Source organism: Papio anubis, chromosome 9 (genome assembly GCF_008728515.1).
Source record: "Papio anubis isolate 15944 chromosome 9, Panubis1.0, whole genome shotgun sequence".
Taxonomy (NCBI): Eukaryota; Metazoa; Chordata; class Mammalia; order Primates; family Cercopithecidae; genus Papio; species Papio anubis.
This window is the reverse complement of record NC_044984.1, coordinates 102,942,944-102,961,803: the sequence shown is the minus strand read 5'-3', so window position 1 is coordinate 102,961,803 and position 18,860 is coordinate 102,942,944. Positions and strand designations below refer to the sequence as shown.

Genomic DNA, 18,860 nt, shown 5'->3' with positions numbered 1-18,860 from the left:
TGGGAATTTATTACTTTGTGAAAACATACATTAGTTATGAGAGAGAGTAAGCCTGCTGGGTAAAGCATTGTGTGACTTTAACAAAATATTACATTTCCTTTCTTGCAGGAACCAGTGATTAGCAGATTGATCCATCTTTTTTGTTTTTTCAGGGACGGATTCTTGCTCTGTCGCCCAGGCTGGAGTGCAGTGGTGCGAACTCAGCTCACTGCAAACTCTGCCTCCCGGGTTCAAGTAATTGTCCCACCTCAGCCTCCCAGGTAGCTGGGATTACAGGTGCCCACCACTGTGCCCAGCTAATTTTTTTTTTTTCTGAGACAGAGTCTCAATCCGTCGCCCAGGCTGGAGTGTAGCGGTACAATCTCGGCTCACTGCAACCTCCGTCTTCTGGGTTCAAGTGATTCTCCTGCCTCAGCCCTCCTGAGTAGCTGGGATTACAGGCATGTGCCACCACACCTGGCTAATTTTTGTATTTTTAGTAGAGACAGGATCTCACCATGTTGGCCAGGCTGGTCTCAAACTCTTGACCTCAGGTAATCCACCTGCCTTAGCTTCCCAAAATGCTGGGATTATAGGTGTGAGCCACTGTGCCTATCCTGTATTTTTAGTAGAGATGAAGTTTCACCATGTTGGCCAGGCTGGTCTCCAACTCCCAACCTCAGGTGATCCACCTGCCTCGGCCTCCCAAAGTGCTGGGATTACAGGTGTGAACCACCGTGCCCGGCTTAGATTGATCCATTTTAACACCAATTGGTAGTGTCTTCAACCGCAAACCAATGTGTGGGTCAGAAACAATTATGTGAGGAATCATTCTTACATGAAGAAACAGTCATTCTGAATGATCTTTTGTAATATGTAGGACATATTGGAAGCAAAATTCTCAATGTTGAATTTTGAGAGTTTGGGAAGGTGAACATGACTGCTGTACATGTGTAATACACCACTAGCTGCTTTAAAAACACACCCCAGCACAGAACTTTATTGAGACGCATCTGTCAGAATTTTCTGTACATGTTTGTGTACATTAACAGTTTTTTACTGCACTCAGTACTGCCCTCAATATGTAGGATGAGTGTACTTCTTAAATGTGGATTCCTTTTTAGAAGGAGATGTGAGATTGATAAATAAGATATACTGGGCTGGGCATGGTGGCTCACGCCTGTAATCTCAGCACTTTGGGAGGTCGAGGTGGGTGGATCACCTGAGGTCAGGAGTTTGAGACCAACCCGGCCAACATGGTGAAAAAAATACAAAAATTACCTGGGCTTGGTGGCGTGTGCCTGTAATCCCAGCTACTCAGAAGGCTGAGGCAGGAGACTCGCTTGTACCTGGGAGGCGGAGGTTGCAATGAGCTGAGATTGCATCGCTGCACTCCAGCCTGCATGACAGAGGGAGACTCCATCTCAAAAAAAAAAAAAAAAAGTGGGGGATACATTGTTAATAAGTGGAAGCTGTTGTGATTTTCCAGTAAAATTGATAGGAAATGCCCTTACAACTAAGAAATATCATTTCTTCTTTTTTCTTTTTTTAAATTTTAATTAAATTATTATTATTATTATTATTATTATTATTAAGACAGAGTCTCACTGTCACCCAGGCTGGAGTACAGTGGCGCAGTCTTGGCTCACTGCCACCTCTGCCTCCCAGGTTCAAGCGATTCTCGTGCCTCAGCCTCCTGAGTTGCTGGGACTATAGGCACACACCATCACGCGCAGCTAATTTTTGTAATTTTGGTAAAGATGGAGTTTCATCATGTTGGCCAGGCTGGTCTCGAACTCCTGACCTCAAGTGATCCACCCACCTCAGCCTCCCAAAGTGCCGAGATTAGAGGCGTGAGCCTCTGTGCTTGGCGTTATTATTTTTTTTGAAACAGGGTCTTACTCTGTCACCCAAGGTGGAGTGCAGTGGCGCGATCATAATTCACTGCAGCCTTGACCTCCTGGGCTCAGGTGATCCTCCCACCTCAGCCTTCCGAGTAGCTGGGACTACAGGTACATGCCACTACACCTGGCTAATTTTTGTATTTCTTTGTAGGGACAGGGTTTGCCATGTTGCACAGGCTGATAGAAATATTTCTTTTTTTTTTTTTTTTTTTTTTTGAGACGGAGTCTGGCTCTGTCGCCCAGGCTGGAGTGCAGTGGCCGGATCTCAGCTCACTGCAAGCCCTGCCTCCCGGGTTCACGCCATTCTCCTGCCTCAGCCTCCCGAGTAGCTGGGACTACAGGCGCCCGCCACCTCGCCCGGCTAATTTTTTTTGTATTTTAGTAGAGACGGGGTTTCACCGTGTTAGCCAGGATGGTCTCGATCTCCTGACCTCGTGATCCACCCGTCTCGGCCTCCCAAAGTGCTGGGATTACAGGCTTGAGCCACCGCGCCCGGCCAGAAATATTTCTTAAGGTTTATGTTGAATTTAGTGTGCCTAAAGAGGAATGTTTTTTGCTAAGTTATTTAAGTTATGAACTTTCCTTTTTAGAGCAATTTGATAAAGTTATATTTTTACTGATGCTTACATTTTGATTTTCATTCCCCTTGTCCCCGCAAAATGCCCATTGGAGGAAATGTTGCCTAACTCTGTGGGTTTTGTTGAAGTATCAGTCTCCAGGAAGTCGGCTGTGTTTTAGCTACTTCAAGATTTTTAAGTGTTTTCCCCAAAGCAAATGATAGTGCTTGTATCTGGGACGGTTTCTGCCATGGTGAAGGTTGCTGGCTGGAACAAGCTGAAAGACATCACCCTCAGCTCTGGCCAGCCACGTGGAAATTGTGCCATTACACCTCTCCCTTGTGCCAGCTGTATACACGCTTTGGAAGCTGAATTTTCCTTTCAGCTCATGTTGCTTGGCTCTGGGCAGGCTGTACTGGATCTTTCAGATAATAATGTCTGCAGGCCAGTGTCCTGACCTGTTTCACCAATGTCCCACGAGTTTATGAACTGGCTCTGGGCCAGAGCCTTTGGGAAACTTGGTGCTGGCCATTTTTGCCACTTGTTGGGTTGACATGCTAGTAATCCCAATCATTTGGAGTTTTAGCTAGAGAGATACAATAAAAGCTATCCTATGGCATGTGATTGAGAAGAGTAAGTAATCAGTGAATCAATATTTATTTAAAGCAAAGAGTCTAAATGGCTATTACATTTTCAGCTAAACTACTTCAATTCCATGCCAGAAAAGTAGTAATATTCTAGATTAAGCAACAGAGGTGATTTATGCCTAATGAAATAGTGGACTGATATGTTAGTAAAGTGAAGTTTTTCTGTCTCTAAGCCTTGGAAGATTGGTGGGAGGTTCTTAAATAAGTCATTTTTTAGTTTGAAAAGATATCTAAGAGCTGGCTTTAATTCTTGTACATCTTCCTTTCAGCCTCTGCATTCATTTAAATTTGCTGCTTACAGGTTCAGGTAAGCTGTGCTGTCACCATGACATGTAGTGGATGTCTTTCTGAATGGCCCCTCTCAATCTAGCTAATTATACATGGATTCTTTGGTTTATTCACTACATGATAAATGAGTGTCGTGCGGACGAATGAGAATGGTGTTCTAGTGCAAAATGTCTTCAGAATGATGTTTCCTCGTCTTTACCATATAAGTCCGTTATTAGTATGGTTTCCTTTAATCTCCATGAACTGGAGCCCTCAGCAGTTTGTAAGTGGCCAGCTTTGCATTTTTAATAACATATACTGATTTGGTGAAATATGTTGTTGTGCTTTTGTTTTGATCTGATTATGAGTAAGAAGATATTTGGAGGTATAAGCCCTTGAAAGCAGGATAGCTGATACTTGACTGTGTGTTTGTGAACATCCAGCATGCCAAATAATCAGTGTACCTTTAAAATGCCATCTACCCCCATACTCTCTTCACATATTTACAGATATTTAGTCAATTGCTTTTCTCTTGTGCTACAGTGGAATACTACTTCCTCTGTTTTAAGGATTTATGGTGACATCACAACCAGAGGAAGCAGCTGCTTGTAGAATATCATTTTTTATTAACTCTGTTTCTGATGGCCAGTTGCCAATAATTTTAAACATTACTTGTGTGCCTTTTCTTACAACCCATGACATAGTGGAAATTTTCTTTTCCCTATCAAATCTAGTATGGCTGGTCAGTGATATTTTAGATCTTTGCTTCTTGACTTTCTCTGTGCCTCAGTTTCTTTATTTAGAAAGTAAACTAAAAAATACAAAAAAACTAGCCGGGCGAGGTGGCGGGTGCCTGTAGTCCCAGCTACTCGGGAGGCCGAGGCAGGAGAATGGCGGAAACCCGGGAGGCGGAGCTTGCAGTGAGCTGAGATCACGCTGCTGCACTCCAGCCTGGGCCACAGAGCGAGACTCCGTCTAAAAAAAAAAAAAAAAAAGAAAGGTAATAAAGTTCCCACATCTTAAAGGTTGTCATGAGGGGACAAGTTATCAAGGTCTTGAGACAGTTCCTAGCATGTAATTTAAGTACTTAAAAAGTGTTAGCCATTGTTATTTGTTTTGATAGAAAGGATGGAAATAGGTGGCAGTTGCTCTTTCAGTGACATTCAGGTTCCAGAGAAAAATATTGAGCCCTGGTACTTTCAGGCTGTAGATTTATTGGGGCTGAGCTGGAAATGGCAGTAATGCTTATTATTATTGTCAAATATCTTGACTGAAGAATACTGGTGAATAGCTATTAACTTTTAGCCAGGGTTATTTAATTTTAACTTCAAAAAAGAAGCCATTTAGTAAGAAGCTTCTTAGTATGTAATTAAGAACAACTAGTACTAGTGCTTCCAGATTCCCCTCAAAATTGTTTTATGTTTGAACAAAAGCTCTTCTTAGCCCAGATTGGAAAAAATCATTTGGTGTTCTTGGAAGTTCAGAGCTCAGTACTATACTTGGCCATCAAGGATGCCAAATGTGGTTTCCTGAGCAGAGCCTAGCAATCAAAGACCCTGATGTAAAACAAAACAACTCAGGTAGAAAAGCTTTTTTCCTTGGGAGTAAAAAAAATTTTGTAATGCAAAGTTAGTAACAATGCATTGATGTATTTCTTAACTTTATTATATTTTAAATTCTTTTTTCAAAATAAAAAATGTATCAAATAAGATAAAGGGCACACATGTACTCACCAGATTAAACAGATGTTAATATTTTCCCATATTTGTTGCATATTTCCCCTTTTTGAAAAAAGTAAAGCAAAACAGATACAGGTAAAATACCATTCCCATTTATTTTCTCCTTCCCCAGAGGTAATCTTTTCTTCAAATATGTATCATATTTTTATTACATGTATGTTTATCTGTAGCATATACTTTTATTTCATGTGTCTTAAACTTTTATGTAAATATTTATTCCCGTACTGAAGGACAGTGAAATTGCTTCTATTTTGCAACTATTTCCAACAATGTGGCAATAAATATTCCTCTTGTACAAAATATGGGAGCATCTCTCTCACCCGGACCACCTAGGAGTGGCATTGCTGGGCTGGACATCCTCACCTCTGTTACCAAATTGCTCTTGAAAGGAATTGTAACAAGGTATTCTGTAAGGAGTTTATGAGTTCCTCTTTCCTGACATCTTTGTCAGCACATGTATTTAGACTTTTAAATGTTTACCAGTTTTGATGAGTATAAAATGTCACCTTGTTGTTTTAATTTGTAGTTCTCTATCAGTGAGATTGAAGTGTCTTTTCACACATCTATTGCCTCTTCAGGTTTTCTTCCCTATGAGTTCTCTGCTCATGTAATTTGCCCATCATTCTGTTTGGTTGTTGATTTTGTTGGGTATGTATGTTGCATACCTCTTCTAGCACTTTGTAACTTGTCTGTTCATTTACATTTTTAAAGAACAACTCACACTGCTGAATTTGGTTTCCTTTTGTTGCTGCTGTTTGTGAGGAGCTTTGCATCAATATTTATGTCATATACGCTTCAATTTTTCTCCCTTGTACTGCCCGTTGTGTCAAGGTGTTACGTTCCTTATATGATGAATTCAGGGGCACTTTACTTTTTTCTATTCTCTGGAAAGGTTTGTTTGAAATGATATCTTCCTTGAATATTTGGTGACACTCACCTGTAAAACCATCTGGGCCTAGTGTTTTTTGGTGTTTGGTGATTGATTGATTTATTAGGGGTTGGTGATGGGTAGAGTGATACTACTGATCTTTTATGGTTATAGATCTAATTTACATTTATTTATTCTTAAATATGTTTTGATGTTACTTTTACTTCTGTGAGATTGTGTATTTCATCTAGAGTATTCAAATTTATATATAGTCAAATGTTATTCCTAGTATTTTCATACTCTGTACATTTCTACTTTATTTGTAAGTTATGTCCCTTTTAAAATTATTGGTATTCATTTGTGCCTTATCTCTTTTCCTGATCTATCCAGTTTAGTTGATTGTGTTATTTAGTTTTTTTCCACTGATTTCTTTTCTTACTTTTTTTTTTTTTTTTTTGAGACAGAGTCTTGCACTGTTGCCTGGGCTGGAGTGCAATGGCGCGATCTCAGCTCACTGCAACCTCTGCCTCCCAGTTTCAAGCAATTCTCTTGCCTCAGCCTCCTGAGTAGCTGGGATTACAGGTGCCCCCCACCACGCCTGGCTAATTTTTTGTATTTTTAGTAGAGACAGGGTTTCATTATGTTGGCCAGGCTGGTCCTGAACTCCTGACCTCGTGATCTGCCCGCCTCGGCCTCCCAGAATGCTGTGATTACAGGCATGAGCCACTGTGCTCGGTGTATTTTCTAATAATTTTACATTCTTTGGATGTACTCTGTTCATTTTCTAACTTCTCAAGATAGCAACTCAATGCATTAATTTTCGGTCTTTTCTACTATATGCATTTAAGACTGTCCATTTTTCACTAAGATCTGTTTTAGTTGTGTCTTGCACATTTGGATATATTGTGTATTGCTCAGTTTTAACTTTGTTATCCATTATGATTTTTATAAAACTGAATTATTTAGTAAATTAAAATATTTTCAAAGGTACTGGAGATTTTTGGTTTATTTTTCTATTAATTTTTAATTGTATTGCATTATACTCAGAACATGCTCTACATGCTATTGACTCCTTGGTATTTTTTGAGATTTGCTTCATGGTCTCCTAATTGATAATTTAAAAAAAATAAATGTTTAATGTGTGTTTGAAAAAAGTGTATTTTTAAATGTTAGGTACAAGGTTATATATATTCATTAGATCAAACTTGTTAATTTTTATAAAATCTTCTGTATTCATATTAATTTTGTCTGTTTAATTTCTTAAATCTTTGTTGAAATCTCTTAAGATTACGACTTTGTCATTTTCTTCTTCGAGTTCTGTCAACATTTGCCTTAATTATTTTGAAATTGTGTGGTTAGATTAATTACACTTTATAGTGGCAATATAACTTTCCAGTGAATTGTTTCTTTAGATGTCAGGTAGTGATATTAATCTCTAATAGCACATTTCACCTTAAAGTCTATTTGTTCTGGTATTAACTACCAGGTATACTTTTTAATATGTCCCCCTCCTTTATTTGCCTTTTGGTGCCATTATTTTTTAAAAATATGTTTTGTAGCTGGATTTATAATCTAATCTGAGAGGCCTTGTCTTTTATCTAGTGAACTTAATCTTGCATTTACTACAAATCATGATTTATAGCTGGTTTTGTTTCCACCATCTTTGTGCTTTCTAGTTTTCATGCTTTTTTTTCTTAAAAAATTTGTCTGTGCTTTTCATGAGTTGCATTCATACTTTCTTTGGTCCTTTTTTTCTTTTTATTTTCTCTTTCTATTGGATTGAGCCGGTTTTTAAGTTCTAGCTATTCTAGTACACCTCCACCAGAAATTATACATTCTGTCTTTCCTTTCAGTATTTACTCTTCATTTGGACATCTTTACTTAAAGTCTAAAATTAGTCAATTTTAAAGTCCGATCATATGCCTTTTACCTTAAATGGTATTGTTGTCTAATATTTTATTTCTGTCTTTTTAAAATCTGTACTCCAAGTAGGTATTATTAGTACTGTTTTACATAGTACCTGTTTGTATTTGCTTTATTTATTTATTTGCTCACCATTGTTTTGCTATACCAGTCAGTTTTTATACTTTACTTTCTTTTCCTGAAATGAGTCCTTGAACTTAATTCTTTGAAATTAATATAGCAATTCTTTGAGACAAGTCTGAGAATTTAATTTTTTGAACAAGAGTTTACCCATGGTAAATTCTGTCTCTTTTTGTCTACAATGTCTTTTGTTTGCTTTTTTCTTGTCATCATTCTTGAATGATAGTTTTTCTGGGTATGGAATACAAGGGTGGTTGTTTTTCTTAGCATTTCCAAGATACTTTCCATTTCTTTGTTTCTCTGATTGCTTCTGAGAAGTCTGCTCACAGTCAAATTACTCTTGTCAGTAGGTCATCTGTCCTTTCTCTGTTGTTGCTTCTGGGATCTTCTCTTTGTTCTAGGTGTTCTAAATTGCACTAGGATATGAATAGATAAGAATTTGTTTTCACTTATACTGCCCTAGGTAGGATTCGTGCCTCTTAAATCTAAAGACTTATGCATTTAATTGAACCTGAAAAATTCGTAGCCATTATCTCTTTAATTTTTGCCTGTGTTCCATTCTTTTAATTCTCTGCTTTTGGTATGTCTATTTAAATGTGTGTCAAACTTCATTTTGAGCTTCCAGCCTTAGGATGTTTTAAATTATGAAATATCACACATTCAAGCCACACATGGTGACACACAACTATGGTTCCAGCTATGTAGGAGTCTGAGGCAGGAGGATCACTTGATGCCAGCAGTTCAAGGCTGCAGTGAGCTATGATCGTGCCTGTGAATGGCCACTGCATTCCAGCCTAGGCAACATGAGACAAGAACAAGAGAGAGAGAGAGACAAGGAAGGAAGGAGAAAGAGAGCACACATTCAAAACAGTTACTATATCTATAGTTTGATAATTATATAACATTATTAACTAATTATGTAAAATAGGATGAACACCTGTGATCCCAGTACCATCAGCTTGAGCAATTTAATATCAAGGAGTACAAATGAAATCTGCATCTTACCTGCATGATTTTTGTGAGAATGCAATAAGATAAGCAAAACCGTGTGGCTTAGACTTAGTAGCTGGTCGTTCTTTAAGGAGAGACACCATCAGAAATGTGGTAGAGTAGATTCCAGCATTTGTTAAATTTTGGGTAATGTTTATTGAGTACTTCAAGTGCTGGGACAGTACCAAGTTCTTTACCTTGATTGTCTCATTTAGTCCTCACATCAGCTCTTAAGGAATAAATTTGTTAAACATTCTAGTTTTATAGATGAGGAACTGAGGTTGAGGAATGGAGTAATTTGGCTAGGACTTCACAGCTGGAAGATGGCAGAACCATGACTACACTCTGGGCAGTCTGGTTCTCAACCATTTATGCTTTGCTGCCTGTAAATGAATCGTGTGGCTCCTTCCTATGACACCCAGATTCTATATGATATGGTGTTCATTGGAAATTCCTTTGTTGAAGTCCTTTTTTGGTGATGCATTTTGGGAGATCCAAACTGGGTTGCAAGGGAAAGTGGAGGAACATGAAGAAACCTAGGCCTTAGGTCTGTAAACAGGGCCATCTTCAGGTCTCAACTTGGAACTTACCTTTCCCAGAAGAAAACCTCTCCAGAGACGGTGACCCCACAAACCTGCTTGAATGTCCTCCTTCTATGTTCCTATGTGGCACCGTAATTGGCTGTTTAAATGTCTCCTCTCACTGGACTCCATGTGGTAGCCAGGACAGGACTGCCTTGTTAACGTCTGTATCTCCAGCACTCAACACAATGTCTGGTCCATAAAGGTTCACAACACATATTTGATAATTCTTAATGATGGAGTAAATTATTGTACTAGAAGAACTAATAATGTGACAGCTTTTATTGAATATTTTATTCCAAATACTGTGGTTAAATTTTTTACATATTTTACAGATAATTGTAATACTGAATTGTGATTTATCTAAAAGGGTTCTCTCATTTAATCCTTACAATAATTGCAGGAGTTAAGTATCATTGTTAACTATTTTACAGATGACAAATGAGCTGAAGTTTAGAGAGATTACATGACTTGTCTAAAATCACCTGCTGTTTAATCAGTAGAGCATGGATTTGAACCCTTACCTGTCTGATTCCAGAGCCTGTGGTCTTTACATGTTAGCGTTCTGCTTCTCTGGAGATTTGCACAGTCAAGTTAAATTGGAGAAATCATAGAAATTTATGTTCTTGAAAAATTGCTAAGAAGCCCGCCCCAGTGTTGGGATGATTTGCCATATAAGGGCAAAAACAACAAAAAATAGATTCAGCCATACGTTGCAGTGATTCCTTTCTGTGCACCTGCTCTTACAGCATACACAGCTTCAGCATGGACTGGCATTAAGCTGTTTTAAAAAGGAAACCACTTTCATGCACCCGTTGTTAACAACAGCAGTTGTCTTAGTTGACACAAAATTGGTCTGATAACCCTGGTTGGTTTGCTAGATTCAAATGTGTGACATGAACAAATCGTGGCAGCTATTTATGACCAACATTAAGCATTTTAGTCTTAATCAGATGTGGAACTGGCTGATGGGTGAGGTCTAAGTTGGTGTTAACTAGACTGGCTGGCTGGCATTTCTGTTGATTGAAGATAGCAGAGAGACTGAGACATTAAAATGTAGTAGGCTCTTTAGACCCTAAGTGATAGCTAAAGCTTTTTTTTTTTTTAACTTTAACTTTTAAAATTTTCTTTTCTTTTTTCTTTTTTTTTTTTTTTTTTTTTTTTAAGACAGAGTCTCACTGTGTCACTAGGCTGGAGTGCAGTGGTGCGATCTCAGCTCACTGCAACCTCCGCCTCCCGGGTTCAAGCGATTCTCCTGCCTCAGCCTCCTGAGTAGCTGAGACTATAGGCGCTCACCACCATGCCCGGCTAATTTTTGTATTTTTAGTCGGGGTTTCACCATGTTGGCCAGGATAGTCTCAATCTCCTGACCTGCTGATCCACCTGCCTCAGCCTCCCAAAGTGCTGGGATTATAGGCGTGAGCCACCGCACCCAGCCTTTAAATTTTCATAGTGCCATTCATTTCCAGAACTGGTAATTTATATATTTGAGGATATTGTCTTATTGTATTAAAAGTTATATTTCACATTTTGAATAATACCAAGGTTTAGGGATTTTTTTAAAAGCCATGGTGGAACATCCTTTTAATTTACAATTTGGTTATTTAGAATTGTATTTTGGTAAAAAGACTTTCATATTCTCTTTTGCTATGTCTGCTAGTGCAGTTGATTACATCTTTTTGGTTCTAGGGATTTGGATTCTTGTAATTTGATGGCGTGTCCTTGGTAGTGGCTTTTTCTAGAAGTGAAAGTTGATATTTACTATACGATGTCATCATATCTAGACAATTGAGAGTTTTGGGTGGAGGTAATACAGGAGAAATGGGCCTAAGAAAATGTATAACCTCTGTAGTGTTGATGTTACGTAATAGGTTTGTTTCTCTCTTCTTTCAGACTGGTCGAATTGACAAATCCTACCCTACAGTATGTGGCCACACAGGACCAGTGCTGGACATAGACTGGTGCCCACATAACGATCAGGTCATTGCCAGCGGTTCAGAGGACTGCACGGTCATGGTAAGCTCCCAGGGTGTTGCATGCACGCAGGCCAATGGGACTCACCTACTGCTTTCAAAAGCATGTGTGTGAATGTGTGTGTATGTATAGAGGCTTGAAAAGCAGAAAGTTATAGCAGTTTTGACTGTCTGTTGGATTTTACAAGAATTTACTACATTTAAGTTTAATTACAGATAATCCTTTCAACAAGCCCTTAAATCAAAAGGTTGTACTGCAGTGTCTTTTTTTTTTTTTTTTTTTTTTTTGAGATGGGGTCTCACTCTGTCACCCAGGCTGGAGTGCAGTGTCATGATCTCAGCTCACTGTAACCTCCACCTCCCAGGTTCCAGTGATTCTTCTGCCTCAGACTCCTGAGTAACTGGGATTACAGGCATCCGCTGCCACACCTGGCTAATTTTTGTATTTTTAATAGAGATGAGGTTTCACCATGTCGGCCAGGCCGGTCTCGAACTCCTGACCTCAAGTGATCCGCCTACCTCGGCCTCCCAAAGTGCTGGGATTACAGTCTTTTCTGTGAGTGTATTTGTGTATGTGCTTATTGACAGTTGACATCTTCTCTGTCGGAAGATTTTAGGGAAAGTAAAATGACTTTTCAGTAATTCTGTAATGCCATTTGACCACATGAATTTCCCCTCGCCCCAAAAGAAGAGAAAAAACTGCTGGCACAGACTGTACAAGACAGTGACGTAAGATGCCAAAGTTATGCAGATGAAATGGGATATGTCACAGGTGGTAAAAGACAGTTTTTGCAATTGCTTATTTCCAAGCTAACAGCAGAAATTGTGTTCTGTCCAGTGGACCCTGGTTAAGAAAGTCCTTTTCATAAAGATATACAAACAAACAAAAAACGTGAAAGGTGAATTAAGCACTTCACATTCCCTCCTTTAGTTTCCAAAAGTAGGTTATGTGTGAAACAAGGCTTTGGAGTACTTTTTAATATGATTTCTTGTTCTTGGTTATGATTTTTAACTTTAAAATGTGATTATTGGTTTGGGTCAGTTTTTAATGCTAGCCCAAAATAGGTTGAAAAGGTTAGGCATAAGCACAGATGGGAGTACTGCTGCCCCTGAAATAAGGGAAGATGGTCTCTAATTAATTTGGTAAGCAGTCTCGCACATGTCAGGTAGACAGCTTGGAGAACTATGCTACTTTTATTTTCCTCTCTGTTGGCTGTAGACTGAAACATTGTTTGGAAAGCTTTATTAATTAAAATTATTTTACATAAACACAAATTAATTCCTGAACTGTGTCATTTAAACATTTACCCGCTTTTCCTCATGGGCTTTTGGCTGGGAATGTCTCCTCCTGTGATCTCATAATTTTGGCAGCTAAAGCATATTAAGGAAATATGCTGCTGTGAAAGGGAATTGTTCTGTTTAATGTGCCTTGCTAAATTGATCATTTTAATGGCCATGGACACATTTTGCTAAGAGAAAGGAATATTATTTAGACCTGATGCCAGAATTTTTTTTTTTTTTTTTTTTTTTTTTGAGATGGAGTCTCACTTTGTCCCCCAGGTTGGAGTGCAATGGCATGATCTCAGCTCACTGCAACCTCTACCTCCCAGGTTCAAGCGATTCTCCTGCCTCAGCCTCCCGAGTAGCTGGGATTACAGGCCTGCGCCACCACGCCCAGCTAATTTTTATGTTTTTAGTAGAAACGGAGTTTCACCATGTTGGCCAGGCTGGTCTTGAACTCCTGACCTCAAGTGATCCACCCGCCTCAGCCTCCCAAAGTGCTGGGATTTCAGGCACGAGCCATCGCGCCCGACTTGGATGCCAGAATCTTAAACGGAGAGTCTGAACCTCTTTTGAAGAAGCAGGTTTGATCCATCCTCTGGCTCTCCCTGTCTCTAGCATTATCCTTTAAAAAAAAAAAAGGATAACGTTATCCTTTAAAAAAAAAAAAAGTGTGTATTATAAAACAGAAAAACACACCAAATAGTTAAGTGAAAAAGTGAATTCAGGGAGTTAAGTGATTTATGACATAGCGAACACCATGTAACCACCTTCCATGTCAAAAAGTAGAACTTTCCCAACCTCCTCGGACTTCTCCATGTGCCCCATCCCAGTCCAACACCCCTCCTCCCTCTCAAAGTAACCACTCTCCTGACTTTTGTAATACTCATTTCCTTGCCTTTCTTTGTAGTAGTAATCCCTCAAGTGTATACCTCTAGACTCTATAGACTGGTCTTGCCAGTTTTAAAAACTTTAAGTCTTAATCTGAAGATTCTTTCTTCATCATTTTCTTTTTCCTACAATGTATCTACGCAAAAGCCCTGACGTTTGACCTGTGCTTTTCAGCCATCTGGATTTTGCTGATTGTATCCTCATGTTGCAGTGGAACGTACTCCTCTGTCCTCTGAATTTCCTGCAGATTGGCAGCTGGAACCTGAAGTGCGGTCAGATTCAGGTTCTGTCCTTTTGGCAAGACTGTATTGTTCCCGTTATGTTCTTCCATACGCTAGGAAGCACATGATGTCACGATGTCTGGGTTTCATTCTTTTTCGATTCGTGCATTCTGTGCCTATATCCAGTCATTCACTAGGGGTCGCAATATGGTGACAGTAAATTCTGTCATTTTGTTTTCAATTTTTAGCTGGTAAAATTTTATAAGATGATGCCCTGACTTGCATACTATTTAGTTACCAAATAGTATAGTTCATTTAGGAAAGCAGGATAAGTGCTTGATTCTTTCCTTTTATTTACCCAGTTCTCAAGATAATGAATTGATTGTCTGTCATCCTCAGAACGTGACAAACGAGGGTTTTTTCCCCCCTTTCCTTTCATTTTGAAATTATGGATTTGAATATATTTGATGGGTTCAATCCATTATAATTCTTATCTCAAAGCTGACTTTCTCGCCTTTTCCAGTGGAAACCTCTTCAGGATTTCTGAGTCCTTTTGAAATGACCCTTGTAGTCTTTGATAGATAGATTCCTTGCTGTGTGATATGCTGAGGTGTTTCAGGTTCACTTTGGACATCCCTGCCCAAGCCATTTCTTTCAGACGTCCTGGTTTATTTTAAGGGAGAATTATATCTCTTAAGTATGCAGTAGCATTATGTCCAAAAAAAAAATGTGTGTGTGTGTGTGTGTAATTAATTTTAAAATACTGTATTACCAAAGAGAGTGTAATCTTTTTGTTGTGGAGGGTTTCCCCTCCATTCTGATGGCTGCTGACTGATGAGGGTGGTGGTTGCTGAAGGTTGGGCTGGATGAGGCAATGACAATAAAGTTTGTCATATTGATTGACTTGGCCTCTCATGAAATCTTCCTCTGTAGCATGTAATGCTGTTTGACAGCATTTTACCCACCGTAGAGCTTCTTTCAAAATTGGAGTCAGTCCTCTCAAACCCTTTTGCTGCCTTATCAACTAAGTTTATGTAGGTAATATTCTAAATGTTTTGTTGTCATTTCAACAGTGTTCACAGCATCATTACCAGGAGTACATTCCATCTCAGGAAACTGTTTTATTTGCTTTTCCATAAGGAACAACGCCTCATCTGTTCAAATTTTATCATTAGATTGCAGCAATTCACTCACATCTTCAGGCTCCACTTTTTATTCTCTACTTCTGTATTTCCACCATATCTACAGTTACTTCTTCCACCAAAGTCTTGAACTCCTCAAATGTTGATATTTTGAACTCCTTCCATGAATCATGAATTTTCTTAATGTCACCTAAAATGGTTAATCCTTTCTAGGTTGTTTTTTTTTTTTTTTGAGACGGAGTCTTGCTCTGTCACCCAGGCTGGAGTGCAGTGGTACGATCTTGGCTCACTGCAACCTCCGCCTCCCAGGTTCAAGCGATTCTCCTGCCTCAGCCTCCCGAGTAGCTGGGACTACAGGCGCCTGCCACCATGCCCAGCTAATTTTTTGTATTTTTAGTAGAGACGGGGTTTCACCGTGTTAGCCAGGATGATCTCCATCTCCTGATCTCGTGATCCGCCCGCCTTGGCCTCCCAAAGTGCTGGGATTACAGGCGTGAGCCACTGCACCCGGCCCAGAAGGTTTTTAATTCACTTTGCCCAGGTCCATCAGGGGAATCACTATCAGTGGTAGCTGTAGCCTTATGAAATGTATTTCTTAAATAAGAAGACTTGGCCGGGCGCGGTGGCTCACGCCTGTAATCCCAGCACTTTGGGAGGCCGAAACGGGCGGATCACGAGATCAGGAGATCGAGACCATCCTGGCTAACACGGTGAAACCCCGTCTCTACTAAAAATTCATTTAAAAAATGAACCGGGCGTGGTGGCGGGCGCCTGTAGTCCCAGCTACACGGGAGGCTGAGGCAGGAGAATGGTGTGAACCCGGGAAGCGGAGCTTGCAGTGAGTGGAGATCGTACCACTGCACTCCAGCCTGGGTGACAAAGCAAGACAAAAAAAAAAAAAAAGACTTGAAAGTCAAAATGATTCCTTGTTCCAAGGGCTGCAGAATTGATGTTAGCAGGTGAAAACAACGTTAGTCTCCTTGTACATTTTCATCAGAGGTCTTGGGTGATAAGGTGCATTGTTGATGAGCAGTAATATTTTTAAGGAATCTTTTTTTTTCCTGATCGGTAGTTCTCAATGGTGGACTTAAAATATTCAGTAAACCATGCAGTAAACAGATGTGCTGTCATTCATGCTTTGTTTTTCCATTTCTAGAACACAGACAGAGTAGATTTAGCATAATTCTTAAGGGCCATAGGATTTTTGGTGCGGTAAATGAGCATTGGCATCAACTTAAAGTCGCCAGCTGCATCAGCCTGTAACAAGACAGGCAGCTCATCTTTTGAAGCTTTGAAGCCAGGCATTGACTTCTCCTCTCTAGCCATGAAAGTTCTCGGTGGCATCTTCTTTCAGTAGAAGGCTGTTTCATCTACATTGAAAATGTGTTGTTTAATGTAGCCACCTTCATCAATGATCTTAGCCAGATCTTCTGGATAACTTGCTGCAGCTTCTCCATCAGCACTTGCTGCTTTCCCTTGTACTTTTATATAATGGATATGGCATCTTTCCTTAACCTCGTGAACCAACCTCTGCTAGTTTCCAACTTTTCTTCTGCAGCTTCCTCACCTCTGTCAGCCTCCATAGAATTGAAGAGAGTTAGGACTTTGCTCTGGATTAGGCTTTGGCTTAAGGGAATCTTGTGGCTGGTTTGTATTTCTATCCAGACCACTAAAACAAAGGCTGTTTTTGCTTTTTTATCATTCATGTGTTCACTGGAGTAGCACTTTTAATTTCCTGAACTTTTCTTTTGCATTCACAGCTTGGCTAACTGGCTTAAGAGGCGCTTAGCTTTTAGCCTGTTTCAGCTTTCGACATGGCTTCCTCACTAAGCTTAATGATTTCTAATTTTTGATTTAAAGTGGGAAATGTGCAACTCTTCCTTTCACTGAAACACTTAAAGGTCATTTAGGGTTATTAGTTGGCCTAATTTCAATGTTGTTATGTCTCAGGTAATAGGGAGGCCCAAGGAGAGGAAGAGACAGGGATACAGGGAGAGCAGGTGGTGGAGCAGTGAGAAAACACACAGCGTTTATCGATTAAGTTCACTGCCTTATATGGGTGCAGTTTGTAGTGCCCCCAAAACAATTACAGTAGTAACACCAGAGATCACTTATCACTGTAACACATACAGTAATAACAAAAAAGTTTGAAATGCTGCAAGAATTACCAAAATGGGACACAGAGACAGTGAACACATGCTGTTGGAAAAAGGGTGCGGATAGACTTGCCTTAGGGCTGATACGAAACTTCAATTTGTTTAAAAAAAAAACAAAAACACCACCACATCATCTGTGAAGTGCAATAAAATGAGGTATGCCTGTATTTACCTAACCTCTTTAATTAATATTAATCACATCTCCATCTCCTTTCTTCCACATACAGAATGCAGGATCTTAGGGATACAGAAGGAGAATTAGAGTATCCTTATCTACCTCATTTGTCTTATCACATTATACATATAGTAGTCTCAGAGTGAAAATACTAATACCACCACTGTAGTATGATTACTGAAAATTGTTAAAAAACTAAACAATTAGTTAAAAAATGAAACAACTTTTTAAAACCCATGCTATGTCTATTCTCCCTCCGTTTAAAAATGATGTATTCTGTATTTTCAAGACCACATCGCTGTTACATTCAACAGTCTCTCCTCTCTTGGTTCTGTGAGTAACTACATTGAAGTGCACTCCATCAATCATTGTGTCAATCTCGCACCAGGCATTTGGATCATCTGAAGCTTGTTCTTGGGTGGATTCCTTAAGAAGGGGTCATGGGAACAATATTCTCTGAATTCTTGTATACTGATAATAACTTATCTGTGATCTTTTTACTTGAAAGTGAGTTTTTCTGAATATAAAATTATTGGGCAGGGACAGTGCCTCACACCTGTAATTCCAGCAGTTTGGGAGGCCGAGGCAAGTGGACTTTTTGAGCCCAGGAGTTCAAGACCAGCCTGGGCAACATGGTGAAACCCCGTCTCTACAAAAAATAAAAAATTAGCTGGGTGTGGTGGTGAGTCCCTGTGGTCCCAGCTACTTGGGAGTCAGGTGGGAGGACCTCTTGGGCCTTGGAAGATCAAGGCTGCATTGAGCCGTGATCGTGCCACTGCACTACAGCCTGGTTAACAGAGTGAGACCGATCCTGTTTCTAAATAAATAAATAAAATTATTGACTCACAGTTTTTCCTTGAGTATCTAAATACCTTATTCCATTTTCTTTTGGCATAGGTGTTGCTGTCAAAGTCAGATTATAATCTAATTTCCTTTCCCTTGTAAATCATATGCTCTTTTTGCCTAAATGTTCGTAAGATTTTTCTTCTTCAAATATAGTTAATTTTACTAGAAGATTATTGGTCATTCTGAGTTGGTATCTCTAGATACTATGGTATGCTCTTTCAATATATAGTTTCCCATCTTTTTTTTTCTTGAATTACAGTTTTTAATGTTTTTTTTTTTTTTTTTTAATTTCCGTTCCCTTGCTTTGGTTTTCTTTATCAGAGGCTCTTGTTATCCGTATGCTTTGTCTTCTTTACTTCTCTTTAGTAGTTGTCAGTTTCTCTTCAAACCTCTTTTCTTTTTCTTCCCTCCCCTTCCCTTCCCTCCTTTTCTTTCTTTTTTCGAGACAAGGTCTTGCTCTGTCACCCAGGCTGGAGTACAGTGGCAGGATCATGCCTTGACCTCCTGGGCTCAAGCAGTCCTCCCACTTCAACCTGCTGAGTAGCTGCAACCACAGGCATTTACCACCATGTCCAGCTGATTTTCTATTTTTTTGTAGAG

General features: G+C 39.4%; 1 protein-coding gene across 1 annotated transcript in view; it reads left to right on the top strand.

Moving 5' to 3' along the window:
- The window catches only part of CORO1C (coronin 1C), a 124,547-nt gene that overhangs the window by 79,829 nt on the left and 25,858 nt on the right, over positions 1-18,860 (top strand). Inside the window, 1 exon segment of the mRNA XM_031650182.1 lies at positions 11,469-11,591. Within this exon segment, the coding sequence (XP_031506042.1) occupies positions 11,469-11,591 (123 nt within the window).